This window comes from Penaeus vannamei, chromosome 10, assembly GCF_042767895.1.
Source record: "Penaeus vannamei isolate JL-2024 chromosome 10, ASM4276789v1, whole genome shotgun sequence".
NCBI classification, from domain to species: Eukaryota; Metazoa; Arthropoda; class Malacostraca; order Decapoda; family Penaeidae; genus Penaeus; species Penaeus vannamei.
In genome coordinates this window covers 11,674,665-11,693,944 of record NC_091558.1, presented here as the reverse complement: position 1 = coordinate 11,693,944, position 19,280 = coordinate 11,674,665, and the positions used below count along the sequence as shown (strand labels likewise).

The 19,280-nt window shown below is 35.8% G+C and overlaps 1 protein-coding gene across 4 annotated transcripts in view; it reads left to right on the top strand.

The window, feature by feature from the left end:
- Positions 1–18,186, top strand: part of Ipo9 (Importin 9) — a 19,132-nt gene extending 946 nt beyond the window's left edge. The window contains exons 2-18 of one of the 4 annotated variants that reach the window (XM_027352098.2): positions 6,741–6,862; positions 8,513–8,601; positions 8,735–8,963; positions 9,188–9,395; positions 10,199–10,357; positions 10,623–10,774; positions 11,114–11,212; positions 11,377–11,623; positions 11,871–12,018; positions 12,446–12,812; positions 13,021–13,218; positions 13,326–13,526; positions 14,372–14,560; positions 14,717–14,806; positions 15,406–15,561; positions 16,028–16,171; positions 16,335–18,186. In XM_027352098.2, the coding sequence (XP_027207899.1) occupies positions 6,741–6,862; positions 8,513–8,601; positions 8,735–8,963; positions 9,188–9,395; positions 10,199–10,357; positions 10,623–10,774; positions 11,114–11,212; positions 11,377–11,623; positions 11,871–12,018; positions 12,446–12,812; positions 13,021–13,218; positions 13,326–13,526; positions 14,372–14,560; positions 14,717–14,806; positions 15,406–15,561; positions 16,028–16,171; positions 16,335–16,484 (2,948 nt within the window). In that variant the 3' untranslated portion in view covers positions 16,485–18,186. Of the gene's footprint in view, positions 1–6,740; positions 6,863–8,512; positions 8,602–8,734; positions 8,964–9,187; positions 9,396–10,198; positions 10,358–10,622; positions 10,775–11,113; positions 11,213–11,376; positions 11,624–11,870; positions 12,019–12,445; positions 12,813–13,020; positions 13,219–13,325; positions 13,527–14,371; positions 14,561–14,716; positions 14,807–15,405; positions 15,568–16,024; positions 16,172–16,334 lie in introns of all 4 variants that reach the window. The other 3 variants (XM_027352096.2, XM_027352095.2, XM_027352097.2) reach the window with 3 other exon arrangements.
- The last annotated feature ends 1,094 nt before the right edge of the window (positions 18,187–19,280 follow it).

The following is a 19,280-nucleotide window of genomic DNA, read 5'->3' as shown; positions in this document are numbered from 1 at the left end:
ATTGTATGAAAAGTGAATATCAAAGTTGTATAGATTGGTCTGCACATTAGAAAATTCTTGGTTTGCATTGACTGGGATTTTATGTCCGTGGAAATTTAATTTTAAGCTGTATTTCTGAAATTTATATTGTTGCCCATAGTGTAAACAACAAATATGATTCTTTCCATAAAGAGAATTGTGAAGGAGAAACCTGCATATCTACTTTTGGCCTTTGCCTCGTGGTGCTCCAGCAAAAGCCATCAAATCTGTTCATTTTCTGGAATGTTTGAGTAGCTTGTCAAATAGTCCGATTCGGTGTGACGTCACGAAAGGGAGTTACCACACCTCTTGGAGAAAACAAACCCATCGCTCGTAGATACATTGCTATCAGCGTGAATGAAAATGATGTATTAATTCTTTGATTCTTTAAAAACGAAGTGAAAAAGCGATACGAAGCAAAACAAGAAGCTGTGCAGCTAACAGTGTTTTCATAGTGCCTGCCTGCTGAAATTGGGATCGACAATCTTTCAAAATGGCCTATATTGAATATCCTGACATCTACAACTATTTCACTAACACACCACATAATAATAATTCTATAATATAATTTTCTATAGTAATTTATGATGTTTAGCTATGTAGGGTATTTTTCTGTGAAATCAGTGCAATTTCCAAACTTCACTTTTCTTCTTATTTACTAGGTCTTTATACAAAGGAGACAATGATTCCAAGTAAAGACCTACAAGTGCACAACGCATTTTTCTCTCTCCTCACTAATTTGACCTCAAGAGACCTCTTCAGTTGTTTCATTTGCTGGACCATATGACATTTCAGAGACAAAGGCAACAGACCTCAAATGGACAGTTCTTGACGACACTTAGGATAAAGCCTGGGTGAGGTGGATCTGCGGATGGTTTGCCAGTAAATTTACATTATGATAAATCAATGTATTACAAGAAATAATAAATAGATAAGAAAAATAAAGCCGCATTTGTACCTTTTAGAGTATAGGACTGCTGTCAAAACCTAATGTTGACAATGTTGACCTTGTTTGGCCTTGGGAGGTAGTGTAGACAGATAGGGTTTGCAAGTGATTATTTGTTTGGAATTTGGAAAGGTGTAAAATATTGTTAATATGTAGATCAGTAAAATGTTCTGAACACAAGTAAACACATTCCACCAGGCGCCCAAGCACTCCCATCAGTGTTCACGCTTCCATTTTCAGGTTTCTTTTCACGATCTGGGAATATGTGAAAGGTTAAACCTTTCTTTCCCATGTGTTTCGAATAACTAACGGCAATACAGCTCCTCGGCATCTTCATGCAAAGAATCTAAATTCTTGGAAAAATTCAGCGACTTTGTAAGCAAAGCACAGTGAGCTTTTGAATGAATGAGGGTTTGTTTTCACCAAGTGTTCGTTGCTAGGGGCGGTTGCTAGGTGTTACCGAATCAGTCTATATGAAACGAAGGCTCTTCTAGCCGAATATGCAGTTAATCTTTACAGTGTGGATGCACTAAGTTAGGGTAATTTGATAATGGTATTCGTGTATAGAACAAAAAGTTGTAGTTCAGAGTTTGGGTGCATTCTTTAAAAGTCTTAATATGTCTTAAATAATTTAAAAAAAATTTAAGGCCTTAAAAAATCTATAAAAAAAAATGGAGCTTCTCTGTCGTGGTTCTTAAAATATCTTGAACTTGCTCAAGGTGCATCTTTATTTGTGGAAATGAACACACATTTGTTGCCGGCAGACGCTGTCACAATTCACTCACCTGCGGATCTCTGTGCGGACTGTTATGCAATCTATCCCTGAGGCCTTGAAAAAATCATGGAGTGAATTAATTTTATCTTGGGCACTGACACGACAATGGCCTATACGTTATTGGAAAGTTTGTATTTTGCGACAGGTGGCTCCAGGTCGTAAAAACTTGAAAAGGTCTTAAATTTTATCAGCTTATACGTGCAAGAACCCTGTAATTGTTGGTGCAAGAAATAATTGGCAGAGATGAATACCAAGGTGAAGACAATGTTTGCCGGGGGATGTTAGGGAGAAAAGCTCCCCATCAACCCTCTGCTCAGACACGCGCAGTCATGGCAATTGATACTACTGAATAAAGTTTATGGAGTTAGGGACTAGTGAGTGGGTCTTTATTCTAAAGATTTACCAAATATGCTTCAGCAGATATCGGCTGTAGGCTAGCTGAGTGTTGACTTCAAATTGTAGGCCATCTCTGATAGTTCATAATACAGTGGTTGTCGTTTAAGAAATCTAATGAAAATTGAGTATTTAAAAGTGCCTTAGAGATTTACAATTGTAAAGTAAATGCACGTCATTAATTTATTATCTAATCTGGAGTTTTTTCATCCATATAATGCAAACCTAAAAAGTTGATTTGAAGGCATGTGTGCTCGAGTGTATTCTCAGGCCAATAGCCCAAAAATACATCTATTGTTTTTGTTGACTTAAAACTTTCATCTGTAGAACAAGCATCATTATATTTACATTGACCTATTGGATGTGGGTGCTTCACTTCCTGCACACAGCCCAAAATCTGGGCTTTAGGCTTACATGATTGGCAACTCTCCTGGATGTGTGGCTTTTAGGCCGAGTGCATACAAACACTTGTGTGATATGAAGCCTCCTTGCCTCCCCTTTGCAATGTTAACTCTTCTTCTGCACAAGTTTTTTGCTATTTTGCCATTTTCCAATGTCTATATTTGTCATTTGTTATGCTGTATGAAAATGTTAATAGAATGGTTTCCTCAACTCCATGTCATCTCTACGTAATCTATAGCCTTGCATAATATCAATAACAAAAGTGACATTTTATTTGTCAGTTTAAAGAATATTTTTGTAATATTCAATTTTCTGTAATACTGTCTGGTAACTGTGGGCAGGAATAGGATCCTGAGCATGGAAATTGTGTCCATCTTAGAGCTGTCACTCTTCCAGTCATGGCTCACAATACAGTCCACATTAATGCATAGATTCTTATGTTATAGATGAAAGTTTAAAGTAACATAACATTTGTTAAATGCATTTTCAGGTAATTTAGTGATGGCTAAAGTTACTGGGCCAATGAAAATTTCAAGTCATGATTTTTTGTGGTAGTGTTATAATCAAATGCAAGGACTTGTGAGAAGAAAAAATCTGATTTGGCATTTAACCCATTGATGCTAGAAGTGCATATGCATACAGGTCCATTGTCAGTTTACTTTTTGTTTACTCGGAGATGGCTCCAGACATGCTTAGTCCCCTAGAAATTGGTTACTAGGCCTACCAGATATTGCCTTGGATTTTTGTGAAGATTTATGATTGTTTTTTTTAAATTTTCATGGTGCTATTAGTAGATGATTTAACTACTACAGGTTCAGTCTAGCAACTAATATGCATGTCGTGCATCTCCAAGTATGCAGAAACAAAAATTGTTTAGTACACAAGTGAAAAGAAAAAATTTAAATGCATTACTTTGTTGGTGTGGTGTGATGAGCGCTATACACCGACCCTGTCAGAAAAAGGCCCCAGAAGCAAGCCCAGCCAGCCACACAGAGTACCTGGAGTGGAGACCAAATGAACTGCATATTCTCTCCGAGGCAATAAGTTTAGCTCTACCAAACTGAAATGGGGTGTAAGGTTATTGATTGTAGCTAGTTTCTGGAGTGTAGAGATGTAAAACTGTTGATGTACCTAAATATTTTCAGAAGCCTTTGTGGACTGGTGTTTAATCTTGATCTATGTAACAGGCAAGTCTTAAGAAAAAATTAATAGGTACGTCGTTGGGAAAAATCTGGCTGAAGGCCAAGTGACAGGAACACCATGCCTTGGAAATTATTTTATGTATGTCGGTGACAAGGGTGTATCATCATGTGTGTAAAAAGCTCTTGTGTGTTACTGGTATCACAGGGTGTTACTGAAAATTGAATATGAAAATATAGTAAGATAATACAAGTAACACAATGTTGCTGAATGCTATTACTATTACTAGTGTTTAAACTATCTGGAGAGATAAGAAGAATGCTCAGTATAATAGGTCTATTTCCATTTTGATACAACATAACTGAAAGATATACACCTTGGTAGGATGATAACTTTCAGCATTGCAGAGAGTAGGCAATAGGAGTTTTAAACTGCGTGCAGTTATCCCTGTGTCTTTAGTCCCAAAGTGAGGGACTTGGATTCAGTGGGTCAATAGTGTTGTGTATGCTCTATTTGATTATTCTATTTGTTTTTTCCTGTCCTTTGAAAAATAAATAAAAATAAAATCATAGACTTTCCAAAAATGTCACATAGTGACAATTTTGTTTGTTAACTTTTTACATTTTAAAGCTTTCACCAAGTTTTGATCAGTTTTCTCCTAAGTGAAGTTTTTTTTTAGAATGTTTTGATAATTGAAATGTAGCAATAAGGTTGAATATTTTTTTTTAACCCATTCACACTGGATAAAATTTTGTGTAAAGTTTGGATATGGTAGGCTGCATTATTGAGCTCTGCTCTACACCAGAGCAGTTGTCTTGCTCAAGACTAGGCTTTTGAGCTGTTGACCATACCATAGGGAAATGAGCTTAGGGTGTGATTAAACATTGTTTAGAATCTGGATTTTTAAACATTGATGTGATAAGGAGTTACTGGTCATGAATGAGATGTAGGCATAGCCTCCTAAACAGTTGTACTTTGTAAGCACTTCAACCTCTGTATGTGTATCGTTGATGAACCATTGTGAACCTGCTTTTACTTTCTGTAGATCATCTGGTTATCTTATGTAGATGAGTCATGTTCTGTGGATTTTATGTTAAAGGATTTTGTTTTAAGATCTACCAAGAAGTACTTAATAAACTCAGACTAACAGCAATTTGTATCGAAAAGATTTAAAAAGTTATGAAATGTCAAGAAACACTTCAAATTCATATTCTCACAGGGATGATTCGAGGCTGTTAATCTGGGTTAAGTACCAGTATCGTGATAAGAAGTTTCTGCTTTGGAGAATGAATAAGAAAAATATTCATGCTTTCTTCAAATAGATGTGATTTAGATATAAGAGTGGTTAATTTACATTTATGCCCTTAATACTTTTGCAAGAAGATATGCAAAGAAGCCATATTGCAAGGGGAGACTGAAAAGTTGTTTTATATGTTCGGGTATGCAATTTGATGTAAGAATGATTTTTTCCCCCTGACTGATTTGGTATATAAAATATTTCATCAGAATTTTTTTGTGAGCACATTTGAATATGAAGCACACCAGATAGGCTAATTGATGCACGATAGTAACTAGTTTCCCATTAATAAGCATATCTGCACTGTGGTGAGTGTGTCTTGTCCAGATTCAGTAGCCAGCTGTGGCATGAAGGGAGTGGAAGACCTACAAGGGACTTGTTATAGACTCTAATCCATGTTGAATAAGGAGAGACAGACATGAATGGAGAAGGGAGATTATTGGAAAACCGTGATGACTGTAGACTCTGGAAATGTGTTTAGTCCACTGCTGTTGAGGAAATGTAAAGTTCACTATAGTTCAGTTTTTGGAAATTTGTTTTCACATTGATAGTGTTGAAAGTGCTCAGCCACCAAGGATTTGGTTATTAGACCTTGTGACCTTGCCTACTTTACCCTTACCTGAGGTTTCAGATTTTTTTTCTGGTGCCATTAATATAGTTTTTATATTTTTATTAACATTTCTAATAGCAATATAAGATGTGAGAATATCCAAAAATCATGGAAAAAGTTGAAAGGTGTGATAGGTAGTACTAGTTATTGACTCCTTGGTTACTAAGCACTTGTAGAGCCATCTATGTGTAAAGACAGTAGACTAAACTCCCAATGTGGATGACCTGTGCATACATGCCATCCCTGGTGCCATTGGGTGAATTATAATGAAGAGGAGAATGTAGATAATCTTGAGTACCCTTGCACTCGGACAGTTAGGACTGGTAGGTGTAGAAGATATTGTACCTGCACCATTTTTCTTAATTTTCTTTGTATATTCCTACCATGCTGGGGGGGAGTATAAGAAATGTAATAGTTAAATTGATAGAATGAACTACTTAACTACTTTATGCAAAACATCAAAAATCAAATTTAAAAGATTTGTACAATCATTACAGTTGTTGAACATTTGCATGGTTAGTTTGCCAAATATTGCATGCATTAGTGTATATTTTGCTCACAAGCATAAGAGAGATGATGATAATCTTGACATTCATGGGGTTGTCTGTAAAAAAAAGGGAATATTGTTGCAGATGTGGTACAAACATTGTATATTCCTGTTATATAAATTATGTTGAAATATCAGTAGATTTCTTTAATTGATGAGGAAAGCAGAAAATGAGTGAATTGTGCAGTTCCATTTGTTTATTCTATTCTTGATATGTTGCCCAGTTATGTAAGGAAGATGAATAACTGTGTAAGTAATATCTTTTTGTTAGCAAAACCTGTAGGTTGCATATTAAAAACCATTCATCCTAAATAAAATATATAGGATTCATGATACAGCTACTTGGCATGTTGAATGATTTGACTGTCTAATAAAGGACATGCATTTGTTTGTTTATTTATAAGAAAAATAATGATGAATTATTTTACATTACAATAAGGTGTAACAGATCATATAATCTAGAAAAGTTTATTTTTAGGTATATATTTTCAGATGATGCACAAAGTGTACTGTCAGTCAAATTAGATTGTTCAGTGCATAACACCAAATCATTCTTATTTGTCTTGGACTTGGGCTTGATTTGTAAGAGTAATACTATGTCCCCTTTTTCAGAATTTGGTGTCCACTTAGTAGAGCTGACTCTAGATCGGAATGGCCCCCTTCCCATCCGGCAGTTGGCCTCTGTGCTGCTTAAACAGTATGTCGAAGCTCATTGGTGTACGGACTCGGAGAAGGTGAGAAAATTGTGATTTGTGGTTATCTGCCAGTCTCTTTTTGTTCTTATAGATAGGTTGGTAATTGATATAGATTTTAGTAGATAGTAGTAGATGCATTACAAGGTTTCTTGAGGTATTTTGGTGTATTGTAAATGCACCAATATATGTACATTGAAAATGTATATATTCATTACTGTTTTTGTAATGATTAAGTATTATAAAAATAACTGCACAGATATTGATAGTTTTAGTTAAGATTTTTTTTTTGTTTTTTTGAAATCTCAAGGAAAGGGGAAATCAGATGAAGTTGCAAGGTTCACTAAATGACTCCTTTAGGGCAGAGCACTTGTAGAGCTGTGTGTGTAAAAGCATTTCCACCAAAGAAAACTTAAGTGAACACTGCATTTTTCCTGGCAGCATTGGGTTGAAGAAGAATTTGCAGAAAAATATATGCACTGATAGATATATGGATGTATAGTATTCAATTTTTAAACTGTTGATAGCAGACTTTTGCAACTATTCATGCAAATGTCTATTGTTCGAGATAATATTCTGTGACAGAAGAATAAATATTGGTGGTACTGGTAAATGGGTCTTAGTTCAACTTCTCATTAGTTATATGTAGGTTGGTATGAATTTTATCTGAAAAGCTGTTGAAAATTGTAGATAGATATTTTCACAATTCATCTTTATAGAGTGTAGGATTGTGATAAATTTTCTTATTTATGATTTTGCTCTCAACTTTTTGGATCTGGTTGTTATGGAAATCATAGCGCTGAATATATGGGCAGTAGGTTATGTAAGTAGCCAGCATCCCAGGTGTGTGGTGTGTAGGCTAGGCATGCGTGCATGCCTATGAGTGGACACAATACTCTATGCCTCCCCCTTTGCAAAGTTTTTTTGTGTAAATTTTTTTAGCTTTTTTGTCATTTTCCAATGTCCATATTTGTCTTTTTGAGTTGCTTTATCCAGATGGAAATAGCTTATTTTCCTTGCACAGACTCCATATCACCTCTCTCTTGTAAATATCTCAGTGCAAGAAAAGAAACATATGGAACATTTGGTTATTTTTCATACATCTTATTTTTTCTTGACTTGATTTCCTGTAATACAACCTGCGTTGCCGCTCACAGTGGCCAGGAATACGGTGTGCATTATGGAAATGGTGTCCTCACTTGAGCCAGTGCTCTTCCAGTCATGGCTTACGCACATTACATTCCACATTCGTTTATCAATGGGAATAATGCTAAGACCCCCTTTGAAGCGTCAAATCAAGTCACACTCCAAGAGGTTTGTGCACTTGTGGTGAGTCTTCTGTCTCCCTGGCCTTCGCTAATGGCAGCAAGTTTGTGTCGAACTTGCCACAGGTACTCAAAGGTCTTTGAGGGTGATTATACTCGATGGACACTTAGGAATGGTCTCTAGCCTTATTTTCCATTGGTAAATAAATGTCGAATGCACCATCCAGTAGCCATGACTGGAAAGTGCCAGCTCCTGGAAGGCCACTATTTCAGTGCTCAGGTACCCAGCTACTGTTTGTATGATTTTTCATTTAGAGAATATGGGAAAATTAAATAAGATTTACAGAAAAATAAATTGTAAAGTATGGAGTATTTATGCACACATTTTAAAAGCTCTCTTATTTTACTTTTTAAATGATCTTTACAGTTTAGAGTCCCAGAGTGTCCAGAATATGCAAAAGCCAAAATCAAAGAATTATTACCACATGGCCTACATGAACCCATCAGTAAAGTCAGGTATGTATGCTATTGGTTATGAAATTTTTGATAAAATAAGTTAGTACATGGAAAATTTTTTTTGAATATTCAGAATTTAGAGCCTCAGATTGAAAAGGAATATCAGTAGACATGAGGCTCTCCTCTTTTTCAGATCCTCGGTAGCATATGCAATATCTGCCATTGCTCACTGGGACTGGCCAGAAAATTGGTGTGGGCTGTTTGACCTGTTGATGGCAGCCCTCAAGACAGGTGAGGAGGCACCTGTACATGGTGCAATGAGAGTCTTGACCGAGTTTTCTCGGGATCTCACTGATCAGCACATACCCCAAGTTGCTCCAGTCATCCTTCCTGAGATGTATCGCATTTTCTGTGAAGAGGAGGTAAGATCTTATTCTCTATGTGAAAAGATTCCTGTAAAAGGTGTGATATCTCTAAATTTGTTTGAAAATAGATTTGCACGTATATCTGAAGGACAATAGATTTTGTAGTAATCTGATTTATAAGGATTTTTTTTTTCATAGTCTTGGACCTGTAAAGGTTCTTAAATTTATAAAAGATATGATAATTTGAGTATTTTTTAATTAGATATTATGACATCTTTCAGAAATATGGCATTAGAACAAGAGGTAGAGCAGTGGAGATCTTCAGCACCTTAGCCAACCTAATTTGTATGATGGGCGAGTATAACAGAAGCTTAGCCAAGACCCTTCTCTACCCGACTCTTCCAGCCTTCACTCAAGCTCTTGTCAAGGGTTTGCAGACCATGGATGGGTTCACTTCCGATTCCGGCCTCAAAAAGGAAATTCTTAGTGGTAAGTATTGGTTCATAAATTTTCAGAGATATTGATGCTTAAGAGAAAATTAATTTTAGTAAGGATATTACATGAACCCATTCACTCCGGTTACATTTTGTAGCCAAAATATAAAAATTCCGGGCGGCTACGAAATCGGCGGGCGGAGCTTCCCCGGAGTCTGTCACCTGCCCGGCCGCACGCCGCTGCTGCGTCGGAGCGCAGTCCTGATAGTGTCACACTGGCGGGACACCCGGCAATGTTTATTTTTTCCGGTGTCTTATATATGTGATACCCGCCATGATTGGGTTAACAGTGTGATGGATTTTTCTCGCCTCTTGATTAGTCTTGCTGTATTAAAGGGAATGTCATATTGGTTACTTTGAAGTTATTGGAGGTTATGTGTTTTTTTTTAGTATACATGAAACATATTAATAAATACTTATAATCTTCAGTCACAAATCAAGTCACTGGAGTCTTTTTGAGGGTCTGAATGTATCAAATAACTTTTTTCTGATAAAGCTTTTGATAAATTTGGGAAATAAATTTTTTAGAAGTAAGACAATAAAAGACCTGTTATATGATGTATAGGTATATTTTTTTCTTTTATACTTCTGTGTAGAAAATGAAAGAATCTGTCTCTGAAAACTGCAAATTAGCAAGAATATACAGTAATTCTAATCCTTTAATAGCTTTTTTACCTTTTTTTCATTTCATCAAATAATGGTGCTCTGAATCAAAGAAGGAAAAAACAAAGAAATAAAAATTACCACACAGAAAGAAATATGAACTGCCTTAACTTATACAAATGTTTTGTATTCCAGCTCTTACAGTGTTGATGAAGAACGTACCCAAACAAATGGGCCAGTATCTTGGGGAGGTGCTAGGACCTGTGTGGCAAACCTTAACTTCTAGCGCCGATACGTATGTCAACACCACTGTCAATGCACGAGAAGATGCTGATGACCCTGTTGATTCAGATGGTAAGTTTGATATTGTTTTGTTTATGCTTTTATATTTTTTGAAGTTACTTTTATGGTGAATATTTCATAGAGGTCATTTTCATGCACGTTTATCAATTCATTTGACACATGCTGTCAGATTGGTGTACAAAAGATGCAAGAATGACTCTCTTGGGATGTGGTAAACTTATTTATATTTTATTATTGTTATTATTTTTTTCAATATACTAAGACAACATTTTTATGTAATTCTTTGTAACCCTGTTTTATTCTCGTGAAATTTCAGGTGAAGTTCTGGGTTTTGAAAATTTAGTGTTTACCATATTTGAGTTTGTCCATGCCCTTGTGGAGACGACCAAACACAAACAGATGGTTAAGCAAGGAATAGCTGATTTGATATACTACATCCTTTTATATATGCAAATAACTGAGGATCAGGTATGTGTGAGATACAGATTTTTTTTATATTAGTGAATCTGTTGGTAGAAATAGATGATTTGCTGTATTATATTCTAACCTTTTTAGTCAGAAGGCTGTTTTATATCTGTTTAGAAAATTTATCTTTTTATTTACATGTCATGGTAAACTTCAAAGGAATTATGGGGGTTGGAGATTCATCTAAAAAAAAACACAAAAAACTCACTTTTAACTTATTAGAATTTTTTCAAGGTTTTAGAAAGTACAGAATCAGGAAGGAAATAGATTTTTATAAAAATTTAAGTGTGACTAAAGTTGTCGCTGAGTTACGGTATAATAAAGATAATCTATTGTTTACAGATAGAAAATTGGAGCAATAATCCAGATGCCTTTGTTGAAGATGAAGATGAAGATAGTTTTGCTTATTCTGTCAGGATATCTGCCCAGGATCTCCTTCTGGTGAGCATAGTTGCTATCCATTGTTTGATTAGAAAATGAACAATAAGAAAACAAATTATCACTAAAACGTCACTGTGAAGTATGATAGTAACTGCTATTTGTGCTCTCATTTAAATAAACTTAAGGTTGCCCAGGTTTTAGCTAATGGAGTTCTTCTTACACAGGCTTTGTGTCAGGAACTTGCCGAAGACTGTGGCCAGGGCCTTGTTGTGGCTGTGGGCAGGCACCTCGAGCGTGCGACTACCCAGAGGTCAGCTGGGGATCCTGCATGGTGGAAAACCCACGAAGCAGTCATGCTGGCACTTGGGTCTGTGCGTGACCTTATCCTGGATCAAGTGGCTAAGGGACAGCTGCAGTTTGACCTCACAAACTTCATTCAGTCTGTAGTGTTGGCAGACTTGGATCCTAATTGTAAGTCCTGTTCTCTTTATTTTGACAATAGTCTTGTAGGCAACATGCAGGAAGAAAAATATGACTGTGAATCTTGTTGAAAGAATGGCAGATATGGTAGCAGTTGGTTGTATGGAGATGAGCATGATCACTTTTATATATATATATATATTTGTTAGCAATTTCATAAAAAGAAAGGTGTAGCAGTTGCAGATATTAAATAATTACAATGAATTGTGGAAACCTTTATTTGGTCATCCTCCTCCAGCATCTCCCTTCCTGGCTGGCCGAGCACTGTGGTGTGGAAGTAGATTTGGCCAAGCCATAACTCCTGAGATGTTGGAACAGTTCCTTCAGGCAACAGTGTCTGCTCTCAAAGATAGTCCTAATCCCATCATTAAGGTTTCTGGTGTCAGGTTAGTCTTCTCTTGAGAAAATATATTTTAACGAAATTGGAAGTGAAATGCTAACTTTTACAGTAGTGTGTGTTTACTTTTACCTGATTTATTCAATATTTGGTTATTAGAAGGAATGATATATGTAAAGTGTGACAGAATGCACTGTTTAGTAGGAACTAGATACATCAGGCTCGATTAGTCATGATTTGAATGAAGTACGAGAACTTTCTGGTGTTCAGAATCATTTTATTAAATCTACAGTATTTTTGAAATAAAATTATTAAATCTACAGTGTTATTAAAATAAAAGGACCAGCTAATAGACTGATACTTAAGTGCTCCTAAAGAACAAAAAGTATATATATTTTTTGAACTTTCTCAAATATATTTATGTATGTAATATGTTTAGTCTTCCTCAAATATATGCCTTTCTCTCAATATGACAGAGCTGTGTGGGGATTTTGTGAGTTTCTAAAAGGCAGTGGCAACCCAGGTGCCCTCCAGCCATACTTGCCAGCCATCTTGGATGGCCTCGTCACGCTTGCCACTCAGGCATCATCAGAAGTCCTGTCACTCATCCTGGAGACTTGCTGCATTGTCGTTTCTGTGGACTCCAACTTCACAGCAGCCAATGTTGGCCGGATCTCCACACTTTGCCTCGCTGTATTTATTAAGGCCAATAATGACCCTGTCCTAGTAGCCCTTGTACAAGATGTTGTCCGGGAGCTCTGCCAAAACCCGGGCTGCACCACCACACTCCAGACGAAATTCATCCCAACTCTAGCTTCCATTCTTAATGCATCGACAGATAAAGTGAGATTGTTGAAAAAGAAAGTTTTTCTTTCTTTGAGCATTCTGTTTTTACTTTATGAAATGTCTTCTAGCATATTTTGTTATATATAACCAGGATTGTTGCTGATTTTAGAATGTTTAGGATGGAGTTAGTTATATGTATTCTTGCTTTTGGTTTGTAAGGACCTGATAAACATGAACATGAATACAAATGAGACACACTTTGCAGGTCCCCCCAGGTATGCAGGCTGTGGCATTAGACATGTTAGAAGTCATGGTCCGCTCCTCATCACCTCCACTTGGTGAACCCCTTATTAACGTAGCCTTTCCTGCGGTCGTCCAGAGAACTCTAAACACCGATGATAATTCAACTCTTCAGAATGGAGGAGAATGTTTACGAGCTTATATTTCTGTAGCTCCAGATCAGGTAATGTTATTGATTCTTTTTTTGAAAAATTTGATAATTTGTATTATTTTTGAAATTTCAAACTGTCATGCAACAGAATGTTATGATCTTGGTTATTTCTTTTTCAGGTGTTAGCATATCATGATGCTGAGGGCAGATCAGGGTTGCAATATGTAGTACAAGTAGCCTCACAGCTCTTATCACCAGCCACTAGTGAACACACAGCCACTTTTGTGGGCCGCCTCATTACCGTCCTTATCCGAAGAGCAGGTGACCACTTAGGGGATAACCTGGACCTTCTTCTCAGAGCTGTCCTTAGTAAACTTCAGGTGAGTTGTCCTTTGACTCTTGACTGATTTTGGTATTTTTGATAAGAAAATTTTTTTACAGCATTTTATCTGAGAGTTGTGAAACAATAGCCAGAAAATGTATTGGAAATCACTGCAAGGATTGTTAATCTTCAAACTAGAATGAACATGAAGGACTTTGGACACACATTGTACGCTATGTTAACATCATATCATATATGCAGTTGGTAATCTTTTGGTGTTTGAAGATTGTAATACTTGTACAGTGACAATATAATGTTCCCATTAACATTTAGCTGTTTCCTATTCGAAGTTGAATAATGTAATTTATAGTTGTAGTATCCAATATTTGTAGGGCTTAAAGGAAAACTCTTCATAATGTGGAGGATTATATGGCAAATGTTGCCTTTGAAGTATAGAGCAGCATCAGTTTTGAGATACAAAAAAGTTTGTCCTGTCATAACTCCATTTGGCCTCCTATGGTCAGTAATTTTACCTTTCTTTGAATATATTGATTTATGTCTTTTAGCTTCCAAAAATTGACATTTGTTCATTCTATTTGCTTTAATTTACCTTGCATTGCCAGGTAAACAAATTATTTCCCAATTTCTCTGATGAACAATATGTGCTAAATTGGCTTTAGAGTCCCTTATGAATAATCATAGATTCATTCTATGAAGTCCAAAATCTAGCTTTGGAAGTTAATTTGGAAATGGTATGACTAGGAGCAAAGAATAACTTTAGCAAAAATGATTAGGTGGACATATTAGGCCAGCTAAATTAGAGATGTGGTTTCATTTGAGTGAACTTGTAGCATTAATCCAGGAACTGTAGATAATTCTTCTGAATTTGCTTGTTCCACACAGGGTGCAGAGAGTTTAACAGTTGTGCAAAACCTGGTGCTGGTGTATGCTCAGCTAGTCCACTCACAGTTGGATGGGGTGTTGAATTTCCTGGCTGGGGTTCCTGGCCCCTCAGGACAGTCGGCTCTTCATTTCGTTCTCACTCAGTGGTGCTCCAAACAGCATCTCTTCTTCGGTGCATATGAAGGAAAGGTATGTGTTTGTCTGTGTTTTGCCTTGTACATTTTTCCATGGAGGTTCTAGGATAAATGAATTGAATGTACGTTAGTTTTGCACTTTATTTTTATTTTAGCTATTCATCACCATCTTATTACAAAGCAGGTCGTCATTTCAAATGCATTTTAACAGGTTAGTGCAGTTGCCCTGGCTAAACTACTGGAGCATGGTGTAACATCAAATGATACCAGATTGCAAGACATCATTGTTCAAGGAGATCAGGTGTGTTCAATAACTAACTTTCCCTTGTGACAGTGTTTTTATTCCCATTAACTTGCAGTGCAGTTTTTGTTTTTTGTCATCTGTTGACAGAGATACTACATTAAAGATAATTTTGTTGAATAAAACCATATTGATATTACATTTTTTTCATTTTTGAGGAGAGTGTGAGAAAGGTAGGCAGTATATAATTTCCACTAGTTTTATTTTGAGATTGAACTTTTTTTAAAGAATTATTTTGAATTTATCATTAGGTGTATCTTTCATGCGATCCAAATTCATATTCATATTTAGTATTAATAGCATTTCTATTTAAAAGAAATAAAAAAAATGGAAATAAAAAATAACTAAAAGGTTGATTATGATACCATTCATTATTATTATTATTTATTTATTTATTATTATTATGTATTATTTGTTATTATTATTATTTATTATTTATTATTATTATTATTATTATGTATTATTTATTATTATGTGTTATTTATTATTATTATTATGTATTATTTATTATTATTATTATTATGTATTATTTATTGTTGTTATTATTATTTATTATTTATTGTTATTATTGTTGTTATTATTATCTTTCTTTTTTATAGGTCTTCTCCCCAGAGGGCAGAGTGCGCACACGATCACAACGTGTTGTACGGCCTGAACAGTGGACTCAAGTGCCTGTGTTAATAAAGATTTTCAAGCTTTTAATTAACGAACTTGCCAATGCCATAGATTCAAACCTGACGAAGGACGATGACGAAGTAAGTGTATGTAATCAAACTGTTTGTAGTTAAAAGGATTCTCTCTTCCTCCTGCTTCTCCATCAGTTGGCCTTCCATTTCTTTTTCCCTGTCTTCCACAGGCCTCCTCCATCCTTGTTTCTTCTTCCTCCCTAGGCCTCCTCTTCCTTGTTCCTACCTCCCTTCGTGCCCCATGCCTCATTTTCCTCATTTCTTCGTTCCTCCCCAGGCCTCCTCCTTCCTTGTTCCTTCCTCCCACCCTCCCTCTCCCCCAGACCTCCTTTCCTTTGGTCCTTTCTCTTATCCCTCCCTCCTTTTGATATATTGGTTCTTTTCTTGTTTCATTATTTTCTGTAGAAAGCATGATTCTTTTGTTTCATTATTTTCTGTAGCAAGCATGATTCTTTTCTTGTACAAGTAGCATAGCGGTCTCCAAAGTTGACGGATGATAAAATACTAAATAACTGTATTTTATTCAACACAGCAGGAATCAGAAGATGAGTGCTGGGAGGATGACGAGGAGGATGGCCAGACCAATGGAGATTCTGCACTTGCCACAATGTTTCCGCCAGCCAGTGGTTATCCTAGCTATGATGCAGACACTGTGGATGATGAGGATGACCCTGATGCTGTGAGTGAGATTGTTCATGGTCTCATTTAAATGGATGAATTTGCTAAAGAAGGAGAATAGGATTTATGCTTTCTCATTGATAGATTTTGTAAGTTTGATTTCTTTTCCTAATGTACTTGTGTAAATCTTGTTTTATAACCCTTTATTCTTGTATACCTTTCAGGTGAGTGATCCATTGTACAGTCTGGACTTGCAGCAGTATCTCACAACCTTCATCAGCACGTTTGCACAACACCCAGCCTTTCCTGTCTTCATCCCACATCTTAATCCACACGAGAGAGAGGTGTTGCAGGGCATTGGTGTTGTGTGCTGAGCAGTCTGCTTAGCACCTGAAGTGCTCAAATTTGCAGTTTTGACTTCTATTTTTTTTCTGCTTGCCTTGCAAATGATAATGAAAAAATAAATGCAAGGACCCTGAACTATGAGAGGTTGGATAATAGTGGAAACTTGGATGATATAGAAGACACAAGCAAATTTTGTTACCCGGTGAATGATTGCTTTAGTCAGTTGATAAGTTTTGAAAAAAAGGAAGATTGAAACCAGTTATTCTTGATATGGTATGCTCTCATGAATACTAAAAATTATAAAGTGAATTGTTTCCCATGTTGAAGGTATTATCTAAGAATTTGTGTGATAAATACATTATATCAGTAAAAGAATCTCATTCATAGAATGGATTGATTTCAGGGTTACACATACTGCATGCCTGAATTGAGAGACGTGTAATATTTTATACATCCTAAATATGTTTATATATCAATCGTGTACGAAACCATTTACTTCTTTACACGTGGTCCAAGTTACATTATTTATAGACTTGTTATTGCTCATTTCAATGCATTTGGATACTAATGACTTTAAAAAGTATGAAATACAATGTTTATAAGTTCAAGATACAATGAATGAAAACTGAACTGTGATCGTAGTTATGATAATGTTGAAGATGGCAACCTAGATGTCAAGGAGTTCAGGTCTTGTTCCAAAGGGACAGGACCTGAAGTACAATACTGGTATAGGACGTGTATAGAATAATTAGATTATTCCATTGTTCCATTTTGCATGAATATTCTTACTTCACCATGCCCTATTCTAAATATGCATGCAAGATGAATTTAGGCCTTTGATATAGTCTTTGTCATCCAGACTCCCACCTTGTCATGGCTTGATGATGGGTTTAGTGAATTAGGATATTGGTGTTGCCTGATTAATAAAACATGGATTGCTTGCAATATTTGAGAATAATGGCTCTTACTTTTTTTTTAAGTATGTTGAAGTGCCTGCTAGCCATGTTACCCAGTGTCAAACTTTTGCTTTAGTAGAAGTTGCTTGAGTTTCCTTAATACAAAAGACATTTTGTTTACCTTATTTTCTATGCAGCTTTTAACTCCAGATTGAGAGATGCATTATATACTGTGTTCACGATTTCCACTCATTAACAGGATAGTCAAAGGGTCTGGAACTTCGTCAAGGTTAAGTTATGCTAAGTTGGGTCTGAAGGGACACACTGTTGTAATCTACAAGAATGTGGCTTGGGACTTTAAACCAGTGGACCAGATATGTCTTAAGAGCAGAGAGACTTGTGAAGACCGTTTATGTTGTAACCATGACACTTTTTAACTGTAATATGTCTGTGACCTTCCCATCCCTTTATGTTTGATAGTGTTGAAATTTTCGAGGTGCGACTTCCATTGATACAATGCTTTAAGTATTTCCATTTGTATGTGGCCGACTTTTTTTTTGTTATTTTCCCATTATTATTTTTTAAAGACTATATTTATAGGGGAAATGGTTGAACATCTGTAATTATGTGCATGCTACTTTTTTTACTGTTGATTGGAAGTTTGAAATTGATTATCAGCTCTACAGATATTATATGACATGTATTTTTATATTGCTTGTTAACTTCTAAAAAAACAAAAGATAAACCTTTTGTGATTTAAAATAAATGTCAGTAACATGGGAAAGAGGGTGTCTTTCTTGTATGGCAACTGTTTAAAATATAAATGAAAATATATTGTCTGAATTTTATATTAAACATTTAAAAGTATTTTTCACAAAATCTTACGAAAGGACCTGATTCTTTTTAGAGAGTTGGAAGATAGATTCAAAATGTGATACGACTATAGGCAAGTAGAGAGATGTAGAGTTCTTTATATGTATCGTATATTATACATGTGTAAGAAGCTTCCAGTCTCCTTTTTCTATTGGCTTGTGCAATGTTGCAGAGCATTGCATAGGATGCATTTTATAAACAAGTAATATTGTGTACTAGTGGAGACAGAATGGGGGATATCAAACTAAATAAGATTACTAAGACAATTGTTGGGAATGTTGAAATATAGATGTGATTAGAAGAGACTGGAATGAGTTTTCAAATTGATTTAGTTTATATTTTCGTATGATCCGTTTAATGCATTCTTTTAAAGATTATTTGATTATGATAGTCAAGTTAGATATGCTAGGCTACGGTTTGTATGTTCTGTTCCTGTTGTATGGAGATATTTTCTGGAAATGTAATTCACATTTTGCACTTCTTCATTTTCTTCTCCTGTCGCAGGTATTGGAAAGAGTAGCGCTAAAGAAAGAAATAGGCTAAAATGAGAATGTCAATGTGTAGCGCTCCAAGTAAATGTTAAAAATGCTAGAAAATCCATACTAGAAAAGGAATATTTTTTTCCATTTAGCAAGTTGAATAATCTACAGGTTTAGTAAATGAGATTTTGTGGAAAAAATGCAATGTCGAATTATCATGGTGATGGTGCAGTTGGGAACAGGCAGATACCATAGTACCAAAGAGGTGTAATAAAGTGAAAGGAAGAAATGGGGGGGAAATCTAAATTTCCCTTTGTTGCCCGTAGTAAATGTGAAAGGAATGGACTATGCACTAATGGAAGCATATGTATTTTAAAGGCCTAATGAAAAAGTAGACCAAAGAACAAACCCCTTAAAATGAGAATAATTCCAGCGGGCCGAAGGGTAAAACAAGATGGCCTGCTGCTTTGTCCAGCCACAGAGGCCAACGTCAGTAACTTTTTTAGTCGTTGACGCACCAGATTAACACGAACAGTATTCATGTTGAAAAATGTAGGGGAGATATGAATGGGAACGA